The sequence below is a fragment of the Acanthochromis polyacanthus genome, chromosome 18 (assembly GCF_021347895.1).
Source record: "Acanthochromis polyacanthus isolate Apoly-LR-REF ecotype Palm Island chromosome 18, KAUST_Apoly_ChrSc, whole genome shotgun sequence".
Lineage (NCBI taxonomy): Eukaryota > Metazoa > Chordata > Actinopteri > Pomacentridae > Acanthochromis > Acanthochromis polyacanthus.
Genome location: NC_067130.1, coordinates 27051590 through 27068264, shown reverse-complemented (window position 1 = coordinate 27068264; position 16675 = coordinate 27051590). Strand labels below are relative to the sequence as shown.

The 16675-nt window shown below is 38.5% G+C and overlaps 1 protein-coding gene across 12 annotated transcripts in view; it reads right to left on the bottom strand.

Moving 5' to 3' along the window:
• Positions 1–3289: 3289 nt before the first annotated feature.
• The window catches only part of vav2 (vav 2 guanine nucleotide exchange factor), a 256224-nt gene continuing 242838 nt past the window's right edge, over positions 3290–16675 (bottom strand). For 6 of the 12 annotated variants that reach the window (XM_051938884.1, XM_051938888.1, XM_051938885.1 and 3 more), the window contains 3 exons: positions 10592–10678; positions 9942–10096; positions 3290–5504 (listed from right to left, as the gene is read on the bottom strand). In XM_051938884.1, the coding sequence (XP_051794844.1) occupies positions 5457–5504; positions 9942–10096; positions 10592–10678 (290 nt within the window). In that variant the 3' untranslated portion in view covers positions 3290–5456. Of the gene's footprint in view, positions 5505–9941; positions 10097–10591; positions 10679–14357; positions 15836–16675 lie in introns of those variants that run through there. The other 6 variants (XM_051938886.1, XM_051938892.1, XM_051938893.1 and 3 more) reach the window with 3 other exon arrangements.

Sequence of the window (16675 nt, the reverse complement as noted above, 5' to 3'; positions counted from 1 at the left end):
GCCGTCCAGTGGTCTCCGGAGGATGGTGTCCCAGGTATGCGAAAGGATGTAGGCCCCCTCGACCCGGTTCATACTGTGGCCCGCCCGCTTCCTGATCTTGATGGCTTCCTTGATCCATTGTCTCTGTTTGTTAGTCTCCGAAGTTATGATCCTCCCCCCGTCCCAGTCCATAACGTGGTTCTCTCTTCTGCAATGATCCGTGATGGCTGATTTTTTATTTTCTTGTTCGGCTTTTTCTTTTTGTGCTCTTGTAAGACGTCCAGTCGTTTCCTTTTGGCATTCTGTTTGGTCACCAAACGTCAGATGACGCTCTGAGGAAGACAGCAGAAGCTGTCGAAACATGTCAGCAAGGTAAAAACAACTCTTTTCGAATTGTCGGTTTAAATAAGTAAAACTATTGTAAAGTATACAACGACAAAATGAACCTAATCCAATTATTTGTTGATACGTTTTTGTTTTGTTTATAGATGTTAAGTTAAAGGAGTTTATTTGTGACGTACAACCAATCAAATCACTCCAGAAGACAGAGCGACCACAGCTAGATAAAGGCTCAGAGCCAAAGTAGGCCCATTTATAAATTTATTTATTACCATAAATCGTTAAATCAGTCAGCTCACAATTACTACAATTCTTCAATTATGCCTCTTTCTTTTGACTTATTTGTACAATATACGATGTATATGATGGTGTTTTTTCATACAAAAAGCTATACTATGATGTTTTCTCAGAGACATACTATGCTACTCTGTTTGTTCTGGCCCTGGGCTGCTGCACTCCGCCTCTGTTGTTTTCTGGATTGTACTCAGCTCCATGCCTTCGTCCATCCGGCCTCCGTTGACTCGTCCCGCCTGCCGTCTCTGGAGCTGAAGCTGGATTGGATCAGACCAAAGTACAGTCCAATCACGATGCCAGCTGCCTCTCAAAAGGCTCCTTCATCTGGTAGCACTTCTGAGAGGAAGCTGAGCTTCAGCAGAACTTTGGAGATGTGTTCCAGTGGTTGGTGGATGTGTGGGGAGATAGAGAGGGACCTTTGGATTGTTCAGAAAAGAAAACAGGGAACCCATTGGAAGTTTTAGTTTATGGTGCTACTGCGGTGTTTTTTTGGGTTTGAAGAAGTGAACAGGAAGAGTTTTTTTCATATTGATGATCTTTTACTTTGTTCCTGGTTGGAATGCCCATCAATGCCAACGAAAAGTTCACTTTTAGTTGTTTATTTTTTTTTATTTTACTAACACCCATTTGATTTTAACCCACTCACATGTTGTGTTGTTGTGAACTTACTCTTTCAAATAAATACTCGTCTAACCCTCTGGAAACCAACGTCTGGGCTGTTTTTGTGTTGCTCCTCATCTACTTCAGGCAGCCGGAACAGAACAACGTTTTGTGGACTAAAGGCTAAACTATGACGTTTTTAGAGCAACATGCTATACTATAGGCTTTTTTCATTGACATATTAGTATGATGTTTTAGGTTTTTTTGTTGTTTTTTTTAGCAACATATTATAAGAATTTGAACAGTTTTAAAAATTACTATACTTTTACTTGTGCAATGAAATATTATTCTATGGCATTTTTTAGATCACATATTATACTCTGATGTTTTCTTGAATGACATACTATTTTCACACTACACTGCACTATGACACTTTTTGAACCATATATCATACATGACAATATTAGGCAACATTCTATTATTTTGCGCTTTTTCCATCCATTCTCTATACATCGCTTTATCCTCACTAAGGTCACGGGGGGTGCTGGAGCCTATCCCAGCTGACTTGGGTGAAGGCGGGGGACACCCTGGACAGGTCGCCAGTCTGTCACAGGGCGACATATACAGACAAACAATTACACTCACATTCATACCTACGGGCAATTTAGAGTAACCAATTACCCTCAGCATATTTTGGACTGTGGGAGGAAGCCGGAGTGCCCGGAGAAAACCCACGCATACACAGGGAGAACATGCAAACTCCATGCAGAAAGATCCCAGGCCCAGCTTCTTGAACCACATAATAATCTAAGGTTTTTTTTTTTTGCTGACATGCTATGCTATGAACTACAGGCTGTTATTCTTGAAAAGTTTACTACACTTTGACATTTTCTGAACTACATCCTATACTATGGCGTTATACACAAAGTGCTTTGGTTACAAGTTGATTTATAATCTATATTTTTTTCTGTTTTGTTTGTTGACAGGATTACCACAGACCTGACCATGAACACCGTTGACACCCACCTGAGGGAGACGCTGCCTAAGATCTCCAGGCTGCTTGGTGGTGCTCTTTCTGCTCCAGAACGCCTTCATCAACTACGTCTTCTTTTGAAGAGGCCCTCAGATGCTGCAATCTCTGACCATAAGGAGGAACTGCTACTTTCACTCTGTAACGAGACGGCGGTTATTTTAAAGACTCAGCTCCTGGCGGCTTTGAGTGAAAATTTAACATCCATCAAAATGGAACTACAGACAGTTAAATCTGAGCTGTCGGTCAGTATTTCAAACATCAAGTCTGACCCAGGTGCCCTAAAGCACGCTGTGGGTTCAAACGGAAACTTCAGTCTCCACATGACCGACGACATGGTCACACTCCAAAGCAGAGCACCTGTCTGCTGAACTTTTAAAAGTGGACTATAAAGGTGAAGAATGTGAGCAGCGGAACAGATGTGATCAGAAACAAGTCATTTTCTTGTTTCTTTTCTTTCTGTTTGACTTGATGCAGTCAGATGCAGATGTTGGAGCTGATTCTGAATTTCAGGAGAAAAAGCTGCTGTTCCTTCATAGACTTTTCAGGAAATTATTCTCTCTGCTATTTATATTTTTATTATCTGTGATTATTTCATTATTGTAACATTTTTAAAAACATTCTTATTGTATTTCTCTTCATAAAGCACCAACACATTTGCCTTCCTTCTATTTTCTTCTTTTATTTATGGCTGAGTGGTAACTAACTTTGAATTTGATCTGTTCACTTTAAATATACAGTTTTTAACCATCCAGTGTGCAATTTTGACATTAAGAACATGACACTTTTGAACTAAATTCATTGCACATATTGAATTCTCCCGAGTCTTTGCAAGTATTTTAGAAGAAGCTACCACTGTCAAATAATGCTATCAATGCTGAAGACCTGCATGTGGTCTAATAATTATTTCCAAAGCTATATGTTCAACCAAGGAATACTTCTAAAAAATTCTTTGTTCTCAAAGTCAGCAGAAATGAACTGGTTTCTTGACATTCTAGATGAAGTGATTTAGCATTTGCGCACAGTTCAAAAATAATCCAGTGCCACTTTTAAATCAAAAGAGAAATATTTATTTCATGATAGACCTCATTTGGAAATACTCAACCATTCAAAAATGTACACAATTAGGTATTTATTTTTTCCAGGATGAACTGACAGGAGTTGAAATATCAAGAGCCACATGCAATGGGTTTTTGTCCACTACATTAAAAAAAAAAGCGACTAGATTTCCCCCCAAAAACCCACTTCAAACCCCCTAAACCCTCTAATTCCAGACAACGTGTCCCCCTCACACAGTGGTAGGACTTTGTGTTTTTCCAGGGCAGGCTGCCTTCTGCGACAACACACATTACAGACAGTGAAAAAGTTGAGAAACTAAACATATCAGCATCTCCTACGCCGTCAGTCTTTGCGAACCAGCCAGAGCTGACGTGCTCAGTGTTTGCACTTTACTTCTCAGTGTTGGTTCAAACTGTATTGATGGGCTGAACTTGTTTTTTTGACCTATTTGCAGCAAGAAGACTTCACTTTATAAGCTACTGTAAGCAGCGACTGTGCATAAAATCCAGTTTTTAGTCGAGCATTTCTTGTGTTTTCTTTTGTGTGCTGCATCGATGCAAATGTACGTCAACGTGTTGGTGGAAAACATGAAGGTTAAAGATAAGGCCATATACCAGAGTTAGTCATATAATGCATATCAAATTTAACAAAATTTGAGCTTGCCTTTTAAAGAAAAGCTGAGCTGAAAAGGGTCAATAAAAATCTGAATATACAGTATGTATATATATGGGGCTGGAATTAGAAATTTGTCTGGTACAGAAAAAAAAATAACTGTATGCCAGCACACTGCGGTCTATAAATCTCTAATGTATTTATGGCACCATTAAATTACTGGAAATAAAAGGAAACACTAAGCACCGCACTCCTAGAAGAATCACCGAAAAGAAAAAGAGGTTTAAGGGCTCCTTCAGTGGATTCAGGTCATTAACACACAATAGTTCCTTCAAATTAAAAGTCATTTTGTCTGCACAGCACCAAAACTAAATTTCACATGTGAGGAATGATTAACAATAAAAACCTGATCATCTGTAAAAAAAAAAAAAAAAAAAAGCAACAAAAAAACCCAACAAAAAATAAAATAAGGCAAAAATCATAACAATTGATACAACGTCGCGCGGATGTTAATGAATTTGGCTTCAGATGATTAAAAAGAAACTGAAACGTATGTTGGATATCTTGATGTTTTCACACACACACTCATGACACCAAGACTGAACTGTATATGTGATTGTTATTGGCTATGAAAAAAAAAAAACTCCAGCTGTGAGTCCATCCAGTCTCCAGTTAGGCGGAATCTTGTTTTCCGAGATGCTCCGAAGTCGAGCTGTCTCCGGATTTGTTGCATTAGTGCCTCTCCCCTCCTTTAATAAAGTCCTCTGCATGTAGATGTCTGTTTTATTTTGGGGTGGGGGGTGGCGACGTTCTTTACTGGCTGATGTTGAGGTTCAGCAAAAGCAACGAGCGTTTCTTCAAAGGCACCGTACTGTACATTGGTCTGTGTTGTGTTTATGTGGGCCGCACATGGACACATGCATACATGGAGAAGCGAAAACCAGTCAAACGAAGTTGATTCCCTCCACTGGTGTCAGCCCACAAGGCATCACCATGACAACTAAGGCAAAAAATCTTTCAACATGAAAACACAGCATCTGTTTTTTTTCCATTATTATTATTTTTTTATGATCCAATCCTTTGCTTAAAATCCCCACAATAGTCATTAGTCGTGATAATAATCTCTATTTAATAAATTATCTATACTGTACAATTATTTCACCTGCAACAAAAGGGGGAGCCTCTTTTTCTTTCTTTTTTTTTTTTCAAAGTAAAGCTTTCAACAGTCAGTTTCTGCTGCGTCCTCAGTTCAGTGACGTCTCAGCAGAGCACACAGAGGCTGACAGACAGCAAGTCAGTTTTTTTCTTCCTCTTTCCTGTACAGAAATTAAACAGCACATCCAGCAAAAACAAACAAACCAAAAACAAAAGCTGATGCATAATTGTAGAGAAACAGAGTAGAAAACTGAGCATCCAGCAAAAACAACAATGAGAAAAGGGTCTTTTTTCTCTTTCTTCTTGTGTCATTTTTCCTGGAGAGAGTTGAATAATCTTCTCTGAGAACAGTGGATAGTAGACAGTTCCTGATTTAAAGCAACATCCCTTACTGCACTCCCTCTTCGTCCACGTAGGTTGAGGGAAACCATCCAATCTGAAACAGGAAGAGGGAATTATCAGAGACACACACTCCGTAATGCTAACCACAGTAAACAAAGGATGTTAATTAAGTTCACTCATGAGCTTCTTCTTCTTCTTTTTTTTTAACATGTTGTACCTGCAGTAGGATAAACATTTGATGAAGGAAGTGAATTCGCGGCAAAAACACATTAGTCCAAGGCCGCTCTGAACACCCGTCTCTGCACTAATTTGCCAGAGGATGTGCATTATTTTCACATAACTGCACGGCTCAGTAGCAGCCTCGCCTCTGTTCTCAAAAAAATACTTGAAGGCTACTTCAAATACTACTTCAGCTGTTGCTAGGCAACAACTTCTCCTACTTGTTGGTATAGTGAAGCAAGTACCGAGCTAACAAAGGTAATACCAACACAAAGGTTGTATTTATGGCAACAACACATCCATTTACAACTGCTGGGATCAGTATGTGGGTATGTTACGTGCATCTGACTGTGGGTCTTTGGCAGTTATCTCACAAAAGATGGCACAATTAAGGTGGAGGGAGGCAAAAGTTATGTCTTCCTGCGGATGACTTCCTTGGTTGGATTGATTGAGATATCAAGAGGCCATCTTTTAAATGTGGCTGGATTTCACCCTCGAAACTATACAAAATGCATTTACACATAGCTAAGGACTGCCCCGAAACTAGCCCCAAACTGTGGGGCAGAATCTAAGACTTGACTGTGTTCAAATGTCAAAACTGGAAAAGCCAAGGCTGTTCATTCCCCTATACGGCATTGAAAGAAATGGCCAAGACTGCAGCCTAAGAAACATTAAAAACAGACAACACCAACTCATGCCACAAAATAAATAAAATACATGCTAGATAAAAGCACAGGTTTAAGAATTTACATTGTGTTCTGCAGCGAGTTCCAGGCAACATGTGCTGCTATCTTGCAATGACATGCAAATCCTGAACAAATCATCAATCCAGACTATAAGCCACATAACTGCCAAAGTCTAATCAGTTGATTCTTGTTTCATTTCTGATGTGTCTGTGGAGGTTCTCAGTCATCCAGGTCATCTTAAGGTGAAGGATTTAGTTCAAGCAACTGGACTTATTCTTGAGATCTTGAAGACATTTCGCCTCTCATCTGAGAGGCTTCTTCGGTTCTAAAACAAGCTTGGAGAGTCCCAGGCATTTAACCACTACACCTACACCTATAGCTGAACTTTGGTTGATTTTTTTTCCTTGAATGTTCTTCAAGAAAATAGTATAAGTTTTACTGATAAATACATAATCACATTAGATATTTTTTTTGTGTTTTTTGGAAGAAGACCAAAATCCAGCAAAATTCGCTGGATTTTGGTTGATTTTTTATGAATGTTCTTAAGAAACATTCTTTTTAGCATTTCTTTTTATTCCCCCACCAAAAAATATTCAAAAATTTCCCAAAAATGTTGAAAATGTGGATATCAGAAGTTTCATTGTGAAAAAATATTTTTTTCCACATTTCCAATTTTAAAACAGGTCGATTTTGACCCGTAAAACTGTCAAAAACATGCACTTTTTGACAATTTTACCCAACCGGTTACAACAGTTATCGCAATGGCTCGGCATGTTCACGCAGATACACATATCTGATGAATCTCAGTCTATAATTATATATTATTATATTATTATTGTCAAATACTTTCTTGAAAGCTGCAGAAATAATTTTTAATGCCACTGAGAATAAAATGTAATAATTTTTAATGCCATTTAAGGCCTTAATTGTTTTTGCAAAATCAACTTAATGACTATCAATGCTTTTTAATTCCCTGCAGAAACCCTGTACACTATGAACAGATCGCAAGACGTATCCTGGCTCATTTGACTGTATCCTTTTTTGTGGCCTCCATTCATTTATTCTCTTCTTTGCATTGGCACAAGCTAATATCACGTGTGGACGGTTTGAATACAAATCAGTTATTTTCAACAACTACTCGTCCTCACATACATCCAGTGTATTCAACAAAATGACACGATCATCTCAAGCGTATTTCCGCTGCAGTGTTTGATGGTAAAAAGCAAGATGGCAGCCCAGCTATGACAAAATCAGAATGACGCTGCTACAGCACTTAAACAGCAGACTGTACAAGAGAGTGCAGCAAAGTTTAGCTCTGCAGCTGTACGAGCTGAGTGGACACACTCGCTCTGGCTCCCCGGCTGCACATTAACACTGTCAAATTTACAGCTTAATGGGGAACATTCCTAAAATAAAAAGCTGACATCACTCCCAGTTTTACAGCCAGCCTATTAAACTGGCACAATTCCCAGCAGCCAGGGTTTTTTCTTCCTACCCCTCTTTTTGTCTTTCAAGCACCTGCTTTAGGATTGCTTTGACTATCTGTGGTTTAATTGTTAAATTCAGTCCCTCCGGTGTCCAGAAAGACCGTCATCAGTGCGGATTTTTTTGTCATTTTGTCTCATGCACGTGTCTGACATGATGAAGCTAATGTGGTGTGATTTAACCAAACAGAGAATGAGTTTAAGATTAAAGCACCTGATATTTTTATTGCAGTCTTTTCAGTTTTAGCTCGTCGGAGTGCACAACAAAGCAAGTTTGACAAAGCCAGACTACCTTTATATAAGCCGACCCAACAAAATCTTAAGCCTTGTCAGAAACTTTCTTTGTTCAGGTTTTCCTAATCAGGATCTGTCCACATGGTTGACATGCCATTTAATATTTTGTATGGGCAAAATGGACCATTACATGTAGCCTACTTCACTGAATACAGAATTGAACAGAAACACGTAATAACTCTCAAAACAGTAAGAAAAAAATAAACTAAAGTCCAAAATGCACAATAAAGTGTGTTATGGCCCCTGCAGGCCTTATCTTGAATATTTTTGTGTAGGAAGGCATTTCCACCTTAACACTGCCCCCTAGTGACACCAAAAATATATACAGCTTTGGGGCGGAGCTCAGTAGAAGCACACACACCACACATGCAGCAAGGGAGGCTCCTATGGAGTGCTGTAGACGGACTGTTGCTGACTGAAGCTTCCGAAAGACCACATCTGTAAATTTGTCCTGGTTATAAGTCCAATTAATGCCGATTGTAGAACTCAGTCATTTCTATGTTACAAATTAGGAAAATGCTGTCTGTATAAAGCATATTTGCCTTTGAGTTCGTTAGCAATGAAGCTAAGTAAATGTGTTATTCGATTAAAGTGTTTGTCACAAATTAGCCAATATTTTCCTTTATGTATATTGTTTGATGCTATCTGCAACGTATTTTAGTTTGTATGATGACAGGTTTTGTGTAATATTCAAGAGCCTGTGTTTACAGGTATTTTGTATTGTTTGTATTTCAGTTTCACAGTCAAGTTATGTTACCCAGTAAAGCTTTGAAGACAACGCCAATCTTTCGGTCTGAGAGTCTTTACTGAGCATTCTTGATTGTTGGGCTAGCTGTATAAACTGTTTCAGTTCGAAGAGGGAGGCCAGCATAAAGTGTAAAACATACTATAATTTAAAAAATATTTAAGTAAAAAAAATGTTAAATGCCGAATAAAGGGGAACTGGCTGTTATAATGGAGAGCTATGAGGAATATTAACATTTATTATGGAACTCACAAATCAAACCTGGCAGCAAATCAGGACCAAACTGAAACATATTTATGCCTTTTCTGCATCAACAAGTATTGCATTTAGGCTTGAACTTAATGTGCTGTAGCACACTAAGTTCACCTACTTTACCTGCATGGCTTCATTTAGTGGCAATATTTGCAAATGGCTCAGCAAGTTTGCAGATACACGATATTTCCTCACTCCATACAATATATACTACCGTTTGGGGTCACCCAGGCAATTTCATGTTTTCCATGAAAACCCACACTTTTATTCATGTGCTAACATAACTGCACATGGGTTTTCTAATCATCAATGAGCCTTTCAACACATTTATCTAACATAATTTACCATTAGAACACAGGAGTGATGGTTGCTGCAAATGTTCCTCTGTACCCCTATGGAGATAAAATCAGCCATTTCTGGCTGGAATAGTCATTTGCCACTTAAACAATGTTCAGACTGTATTTCTGATTAATTTAATGTTATCTTCATTGAAAATAACTGCTTTCTTTAAAAAATAAGGCAATTTCTAAGTGATCCCAAATTCTGAATTGTAGTGTATGTCACTCACACTGAATAGGAAGTACTGGTTAACGAATTAAGTTTCTTACAGTTGACTTAAATCCCAAACTGTTAGCAGAATTTGCTAAGAGTTGCTAACTCTGCACTAGTTTCCATCTAATTACCCATCTAGTCACTCCTCCAGTGACAATTATTGGGTTAAAGGACAGCCACCTTCTAGATATTAAAGCTCTGGCTTTAGGCTCAACATTTCTAACTAGTCCATCAACATTGCATCATAGTAAACTCCTCTGATCAGTCCATTAACCAACAGGTTTCCATGGTTTACTCACTCTTCCATTGGCCTCTCCTTTCCACCAGCCCTGGTCCCCTCCGATCTTGCTGTAGATTTTGACGATGTCTCCTTCTCGCAGCGAGAGCTCTCTCATGTCTCGTGCTGCGAAGTTATACCTGGCCACGGCTGTGCTGACCACCCGCGGAGTAAACACTGGAAAAGGAAACAACGGGAGCTCAGTCTTTCCACAGTGTTACAATGTAAGAGTGTACTTTATTATTGTTACACATATAAAGCAGGTCTTTAATCACTGCTAACAGAGATGGATAATCATCCGTATGCCTAAGGGAGGTGGCTGTGAGGTGAGGTCACACTGGACATAATGGTAACAGTTAGTTGTGAGAAATGTACAAAGGAGCGATGGTCGGGTCAGTGCTCAGCATGAAGCACTGTGGCGGGAAAATGACAAATGAGCCCGAGGGGGAAAGGACAACAAGTTGTTTCACCACAAGAGAGGAAATTGGTTTTCTTCTCTTGATTTAATGAGGAAATGTCATCCTGCGAAGAACTGAAATGTTCTTGCTAATGAAAACAGCGACACAGAGAAGAAGTAATGAGGTCGAGAGCGCGGAGGCTTATTATGTAATTACAGGCGATGAGGCGCAAGCAAAGGAAGGAAGTAAAGACACAAATAAAAGGAGAGAGTACCTGACCAAAAGGGAGCTGAGCTCTGAGAGGAGAAGTTGAGGCCCTGCGGACTGAGGAAGGAGAAGTTGTAGGAGGCGCAGGTGGCTGCTGAGAGGAGGACAGAAGAGAGACAGAGGAGGAAGTAAAGCTGGGAAATGTTTGAGGTTCAAGCCTGCAGAGCTACAGCCGGAGAAGCAGAGAGTGAAAGAGGGGAATCCATTGAAGTTCTGTTTGCCTGTGCATTCTGTTCTCATTATATTTAATTGTAACGATGTCGGAAACACAATTTGACAGTAGAGACAATTTTTTATTCACAAAATTTCCATTTATTTGTGGATTGCAAACAACAGCGTGTGTTGTTTGGGTGTTGCATAAAGTGACAGCATGAGAGCCGTCACTTGATGTAAAAGCAGGAGATTATGTTGTTCCGAGTCGCAGTGGCAGTAATGACATTGTTGTTCAATGTTTGTATGCCAAAAACAAACTGAAAAACACGCATTTTAATTTCTTTCCTTACTCACTTTATATCATTTATGTCGTGTTGGATCAAAAAATCTTACAATATTGCAAGGTGACTGCACAACTTAATGTGCAATATGAATTAAAAAGACATCTTCTGCTCTTTGTAGCATTATCTGTCTGCTATATTTTTGCAAACAACTTGGTCAAGACTCTGTATCTATGTATTTGTAGACTGAAAACGGGAATAGCGTGAGAACCGTCACTTTAAACAAAAGCAGGAGATTATGTTGTTCCCAGTAGCTGTTGCAATGATGACATTATTGTTCAATGTCTATATGCTAAACCACTGCAAAACATGCATTTTCATTTATGTCTTTACTTACTCTATATAATTTACATTGTATTGAATCAGAAAACCTTGTAATATTGCAAGGTGACTGCACAATGAATTCAAAAGACATCTGCTGTTTGTAGCATAATCTGTCTGCTATGCTTTAGCAGAACTTGGTACAGTCTCTGCATCCATGTATTTGTGGACTGCAAACAGGAACTTTATGATTATTTTACAGCAGCAGTGGCAGTGATGGCATTACTGTTGTGCAAATCATGCACATACATTTTAATGTATATCTTTACTTTTTGGTCAAATCACATTGTGTTCTATGAAGATAACATTGTAATATTACAACATTGCAAGGTGGCTGCACAACCTAATGCGCGATATGAATCAAAAAAGACATCTTTTGCTCTTTGTAGCATATTCTGCTTGTTAAACTTTTGCAGAACTAGGCGTAGACTCTATTTGTAAACTGCAAACAGGAACAGTCACTTTCTAAAAAAGCAGGAGGTTATGTTGTTCCCAGTAGGTGTGGCAGTAATGACATTATTATGCAATGTTTACATGTCAAATCACTGCAAAACATGCATTTTCTTTTAAATCTTTACTCACTATATATAATATACATCGTCCGATTTTAAAGAAAGTTATGTAATATTGCAAGGTGAATGCCCAACTTAACGTGCAATATGAATTAAAAAGACATTTTCTGCTGTTTGTAGCATATTCTCTCTACCTTTGCAGAACTTGGCACAGACTCAGTCTATGTATTTGTAGACTACAAACAGGAACTTTATGATTATCTTCCTACCAGTAGCAGTGGTAGGGATGGCATTACTGTTGTGCAAAACATGCACATGTACATTCTAATGCACATCTTTACTTATTGTACAACTTACACTGCATTCTATGAAAATAATAATGCAATATTACAACATTACAAGGTGTATGGACGACCTAATATATGAAATAAAAAGACATCTGCAGTTTGTAGTATATTCTAGCTGGGTTTCCATTACAGTTTTTTGCAAAATAAAAGCGATATTTCCAAAATTTCGACAAAGTATATTTGTGCTTTGAACATGTTTCCATTGAAAGTTGTTCTGGGCAGAAGCATTGTAACTCTCGTAAAATATCCCGCGAGATTTCACCGCAGGAAGATGGACGCTCAAAACCTGTTTCTATCTCCTTATAACACTCTTCATTCCTCTGCTGTTTGCTGTCTAATATGGCAGTGATGTTTTTCTCAAGAATAATGAAAAGAAAAGTCTCGGTCTCCTCTTCTGTCCACATCTACCGCGCCATGTTTACTCTGAGAGAACTGGTCATGTGACCAGGTACGTCACGTCCAGTGACGTATAATTGCGGAAAAAGTGTTTCCATTGCGCTTTTGCGATATTTTTCAATATCGAAACGTCTGAAAAACCACCTCATGAGAGCGTAAAAACTTTGTAGCGATATTTTAGTCCTTTTTTGAAATTCAGGTGTTTCCATTACCAGTTTTTTTTTTATTGCGCTATTTACATTTTGCGCATATCTAAGGGTAATGGAAACCCAGCTTCTGTCTGCTATACTTTTGCAGAACTTGGTACAGTCTCTGTATCTATGTGTTTGTAAACTGCAAACAGGACCAGCATGAGAACCGTGACTTCATATGAAAGCAGGACATTATGCTGTTCCCAGTAGCAGCGGCAGTTACATGTCAAAACAAACTGCAAAACATGCATTTTAATTTATATCCTTACTCACTTTATATAATTTACATTGTGTTGTATAAGAAAATCCTTTAATATTGCACTACTGCCTAGCTTAATGTGTGATATGAATGAAAAAGACATCTGTTGTTTGTAGCATATTCTGTCTGCTATACTTCAGTAGAACTTGGTACACTCTCTGTATCTCTGCATCTGTGGACTGCAAACAGGAACTCTAGGATTATCTTGCTCCCAGTAGCAATGGCAGTGACAGCATTAGTGCTCTGCAAAACATGCACATACATTTTCATGCATATCTGTACATTTTAGTCAAATTAAATTGCATTATATGAAAAAGAAACAATATTACAATATTGCAAGGTGGCTGCATAACCTAATGTGTGATATGAATTAAAAAGACATCTTTTGGTCTTTGTCGCATATTCTGTTTGCTATATGTCTGGCTCTGTATCTGTCTATTTGTAGGACACAAACAGGAACAGTTTGAGAACTGTGACTTTATCAAAAAAGGAGATTATGTTGTTCCCAGTAGCAGTAATGACATTATTGTTCAATTTTGATATGTCGAACCGAACTGCAAAACATGCATTTTGATTTGTACCCTTACTTACTGAAAAAACCCTGTGATATTTGAACATCGCAAGGTGGCTGCACAACCTAATGTGTGATATGAATTATAAAGACATCTTCTGCTTTTTGTAGCATATTCCGTCTGCTATATGTCTGCACAGCCTAGTACAAACCCAGACGACGTTTGTCTGCTGGACTCACTTCAAACCAAACTGTCAGTATGTGATGGTGGAAAAAGCTTGTAAATATGCCCTCCAAGTTTCTTACTTTGCTAACTTGTCCTTATGGTGTTTTTTTTCATACACTGGAAAACAAATCCTAACTAAAATGAGCAGAAGTGCTCAGTCAACACCATGACTGAGCATTTCCACCTTGAGACTGCAGTGTATCAATGACAGTCTGACTCAGATTGCTGGGGTTTCCTGCAAACAAACAGGAAAAGAACAAGGGACCAAGGACTTCCTGTATCATTCTTCTTCAGAATCGGTTTCTGGCAAAAACAAGTAGAATAAGTCCAATATCACAACTCGCCCTTGTGCACTAGAAAGTAGTTCGGCAGTGTTTGAGAGCTGTGGGTGAGCTGGCGTCCTTGAGTTGCAGCAAGTTGGATAAGATTAAAGTTAGGTGCGTGGAGAGAGAAGCAGGGACTTCATAGATTTCCACATTCAAGTAGCAGGGTTTCTGCAGATATCAATCAGTCATATTTAATGCTTTTTAATGCCATTTTATTGCTAGACTGTAAAGATTTTAATGCCAAAACAATGAACTCAACAAATTACACGAGTTTGTTTTTTTTTTTTAAAAGATGATTTTCATATGAAACATTTCGCTATTTCTGAAAAAAATCCAAAAATTCAGCAAAAAAAAAAAATTCCCCAAATTTCTGAAAATTTGCAAAACCTTTAGGAAGAAAATTCCAATAATTGCTTAAAAGTTTCCCTTAAAAGTTTTATTTGAAAAAATAATCCCCCAAATTTGGCAAGAAAATTCTTGGGAATATTTTCAAAAAATGAGTAAAAATCTTCCAAAAAAAATCCTAAAAATATCTAAAGTGTTTACATACACATCAGTAAAATGTCTAATATTTTCTTTAAGAACATTCACACAAAAAATCTACCAAAATCCAGCAAAATTTGCTGGATTTTGGTTGAACATTTTTAGCATTTCTTTTTTTCCCCACCAAAAAATGTTACAAAATTTCCCAAAAATGTTGAAAATGTGGATATCAGAAGTTCCATTGTGAAAAAAATATTTTATTTCCACATTTTCAAACTTTAAAATGGGTCAATTTTGACCCGCAGGACGATACGACGGTTAAAAACATGCAGTTTTTGACAGTTTTACCCAACCGGCTAGAAAAATTATCGCAATGCTTCGGCATGTTCATGCAGATGCACATATCTGATGAATCTCAGTCTATAATTATATATTATTATATTATTATTGTCAAATATTTTCTTGAAAGCTGTAGAAAGAATTTTTAATGTCACTGAGAATCAAATTTAATAATTCTTTATGCCATTTAAGGCCTTTATTTTTGCAAAATCAACTTAATGATTATTAATGCTTTATAATGCCCCGCAGAAACCTTGAGTAGAAGCAACAGTGTAGTTACATTTGAGTCACTTTCAGGCAGAAAACTACTCTTGTCTTTGAAGAAATCTAAACATGTAGCTTCAATACGCAGAGATCAAAGATCACAGAGAGACTTTACATAGGAGCGAACGTGACTGATCATGATGCTTCCTAATTATAATATATTTTCATACATCCAAGGCTGTTTCCATGGACAACTGTGGGCATGAAGCAGCCACGATAAAATGCCAAAGCGTAACGTTGCAAGCAGTCAGGATTAAAGCACATCGTCATCGGCAAAAACTCAGTCATCGCCATTCATTTCCAAAAAACAATCTTGCTGTAGTGGCCAGTTGGGTCCTTGTGCCGAGCGAACAAAAGGCAGGCCAATGTAGGACAAAAGCCAGCGCAGGGCCAACGCCAGTATTCATACAGTGTAATGGTCATAGAGGGAAGCCAATTCAGTCAGTCCACAGGCCACTGAGTTAGCTGCCTTCCTCTTTGACATTCCCTCTTTATCATTTCACACCGCTGTCCTCCTGTTCTGCTCTGTTCCCCTGTGGCCTCCCTCAATTTCTCTCGGTATGAGTCAGGAGAGCTCTGGCCCTGGGAGGAACAAAGGACCAGGGAAAGTAAAGCGAGTAGGAGGCAGTGTGTCTCATTTATTTTACCCTCCCTTACCATATCCACAGCCAGAGGTGCTGAGAGAGTGAATTTGTGAGCTGGACCTGCACATCAGAGCATCTCCTCCAAGTCAAATTGCCATAATCATCCACAGATTATATTATTAGACATACAGCTGCATGCAAAAGTTTGGCCAAAATGGTCAAAATGAGTGTTATTTTGAATATCTAAGCAAGTAAATATAGTCTGGCTTCCAGAAGGAATGCATAAAGTTAAAGGTGACTCATATTCTAAGTATGATTACTTAAAAAAGGAAAGGGGCCTAAAGCAAAAGTCTGTTGACCTTGCATGGTCAGTACAGTAACACCCCCTTCGGCAAAGTTTGACAGCTTATAAATGTGTTTTGTAGCATCTAAGAATCTTTCTGTTCTTTGGGAGATTTTCGTCCATTCTTCTTTGCAGAAGGCGTCTAGCTCTGTTAGTTTCTTGGACCAGCGCTGCTCTTTTGAAGTCTATCGGCACATTTTTGATGATGTTTAGGTCGGCGGATTGTGACTGCCACTGCAAAAACTTTCAGCTTGTGCCTCTTGAGGCAGCCCATTGTGGATTGTGGGGTGTGTTTTGGATCATTATCTTGTCACAGAAGCCATCCTCTTTTCATCTACAGCTCTTTTATGGACAGTGTTATTTTTTGCTTTTCAGAATTTGCTGCAATTTAATTGAATCCATTCTTCCCTCTGCCAGTGTAAAGCATGATTGATTCACCTGCGTGTTGAACAGTTGGAGAGGTGTTCTTTTCATGAAACACTGTGCCCATTTTTC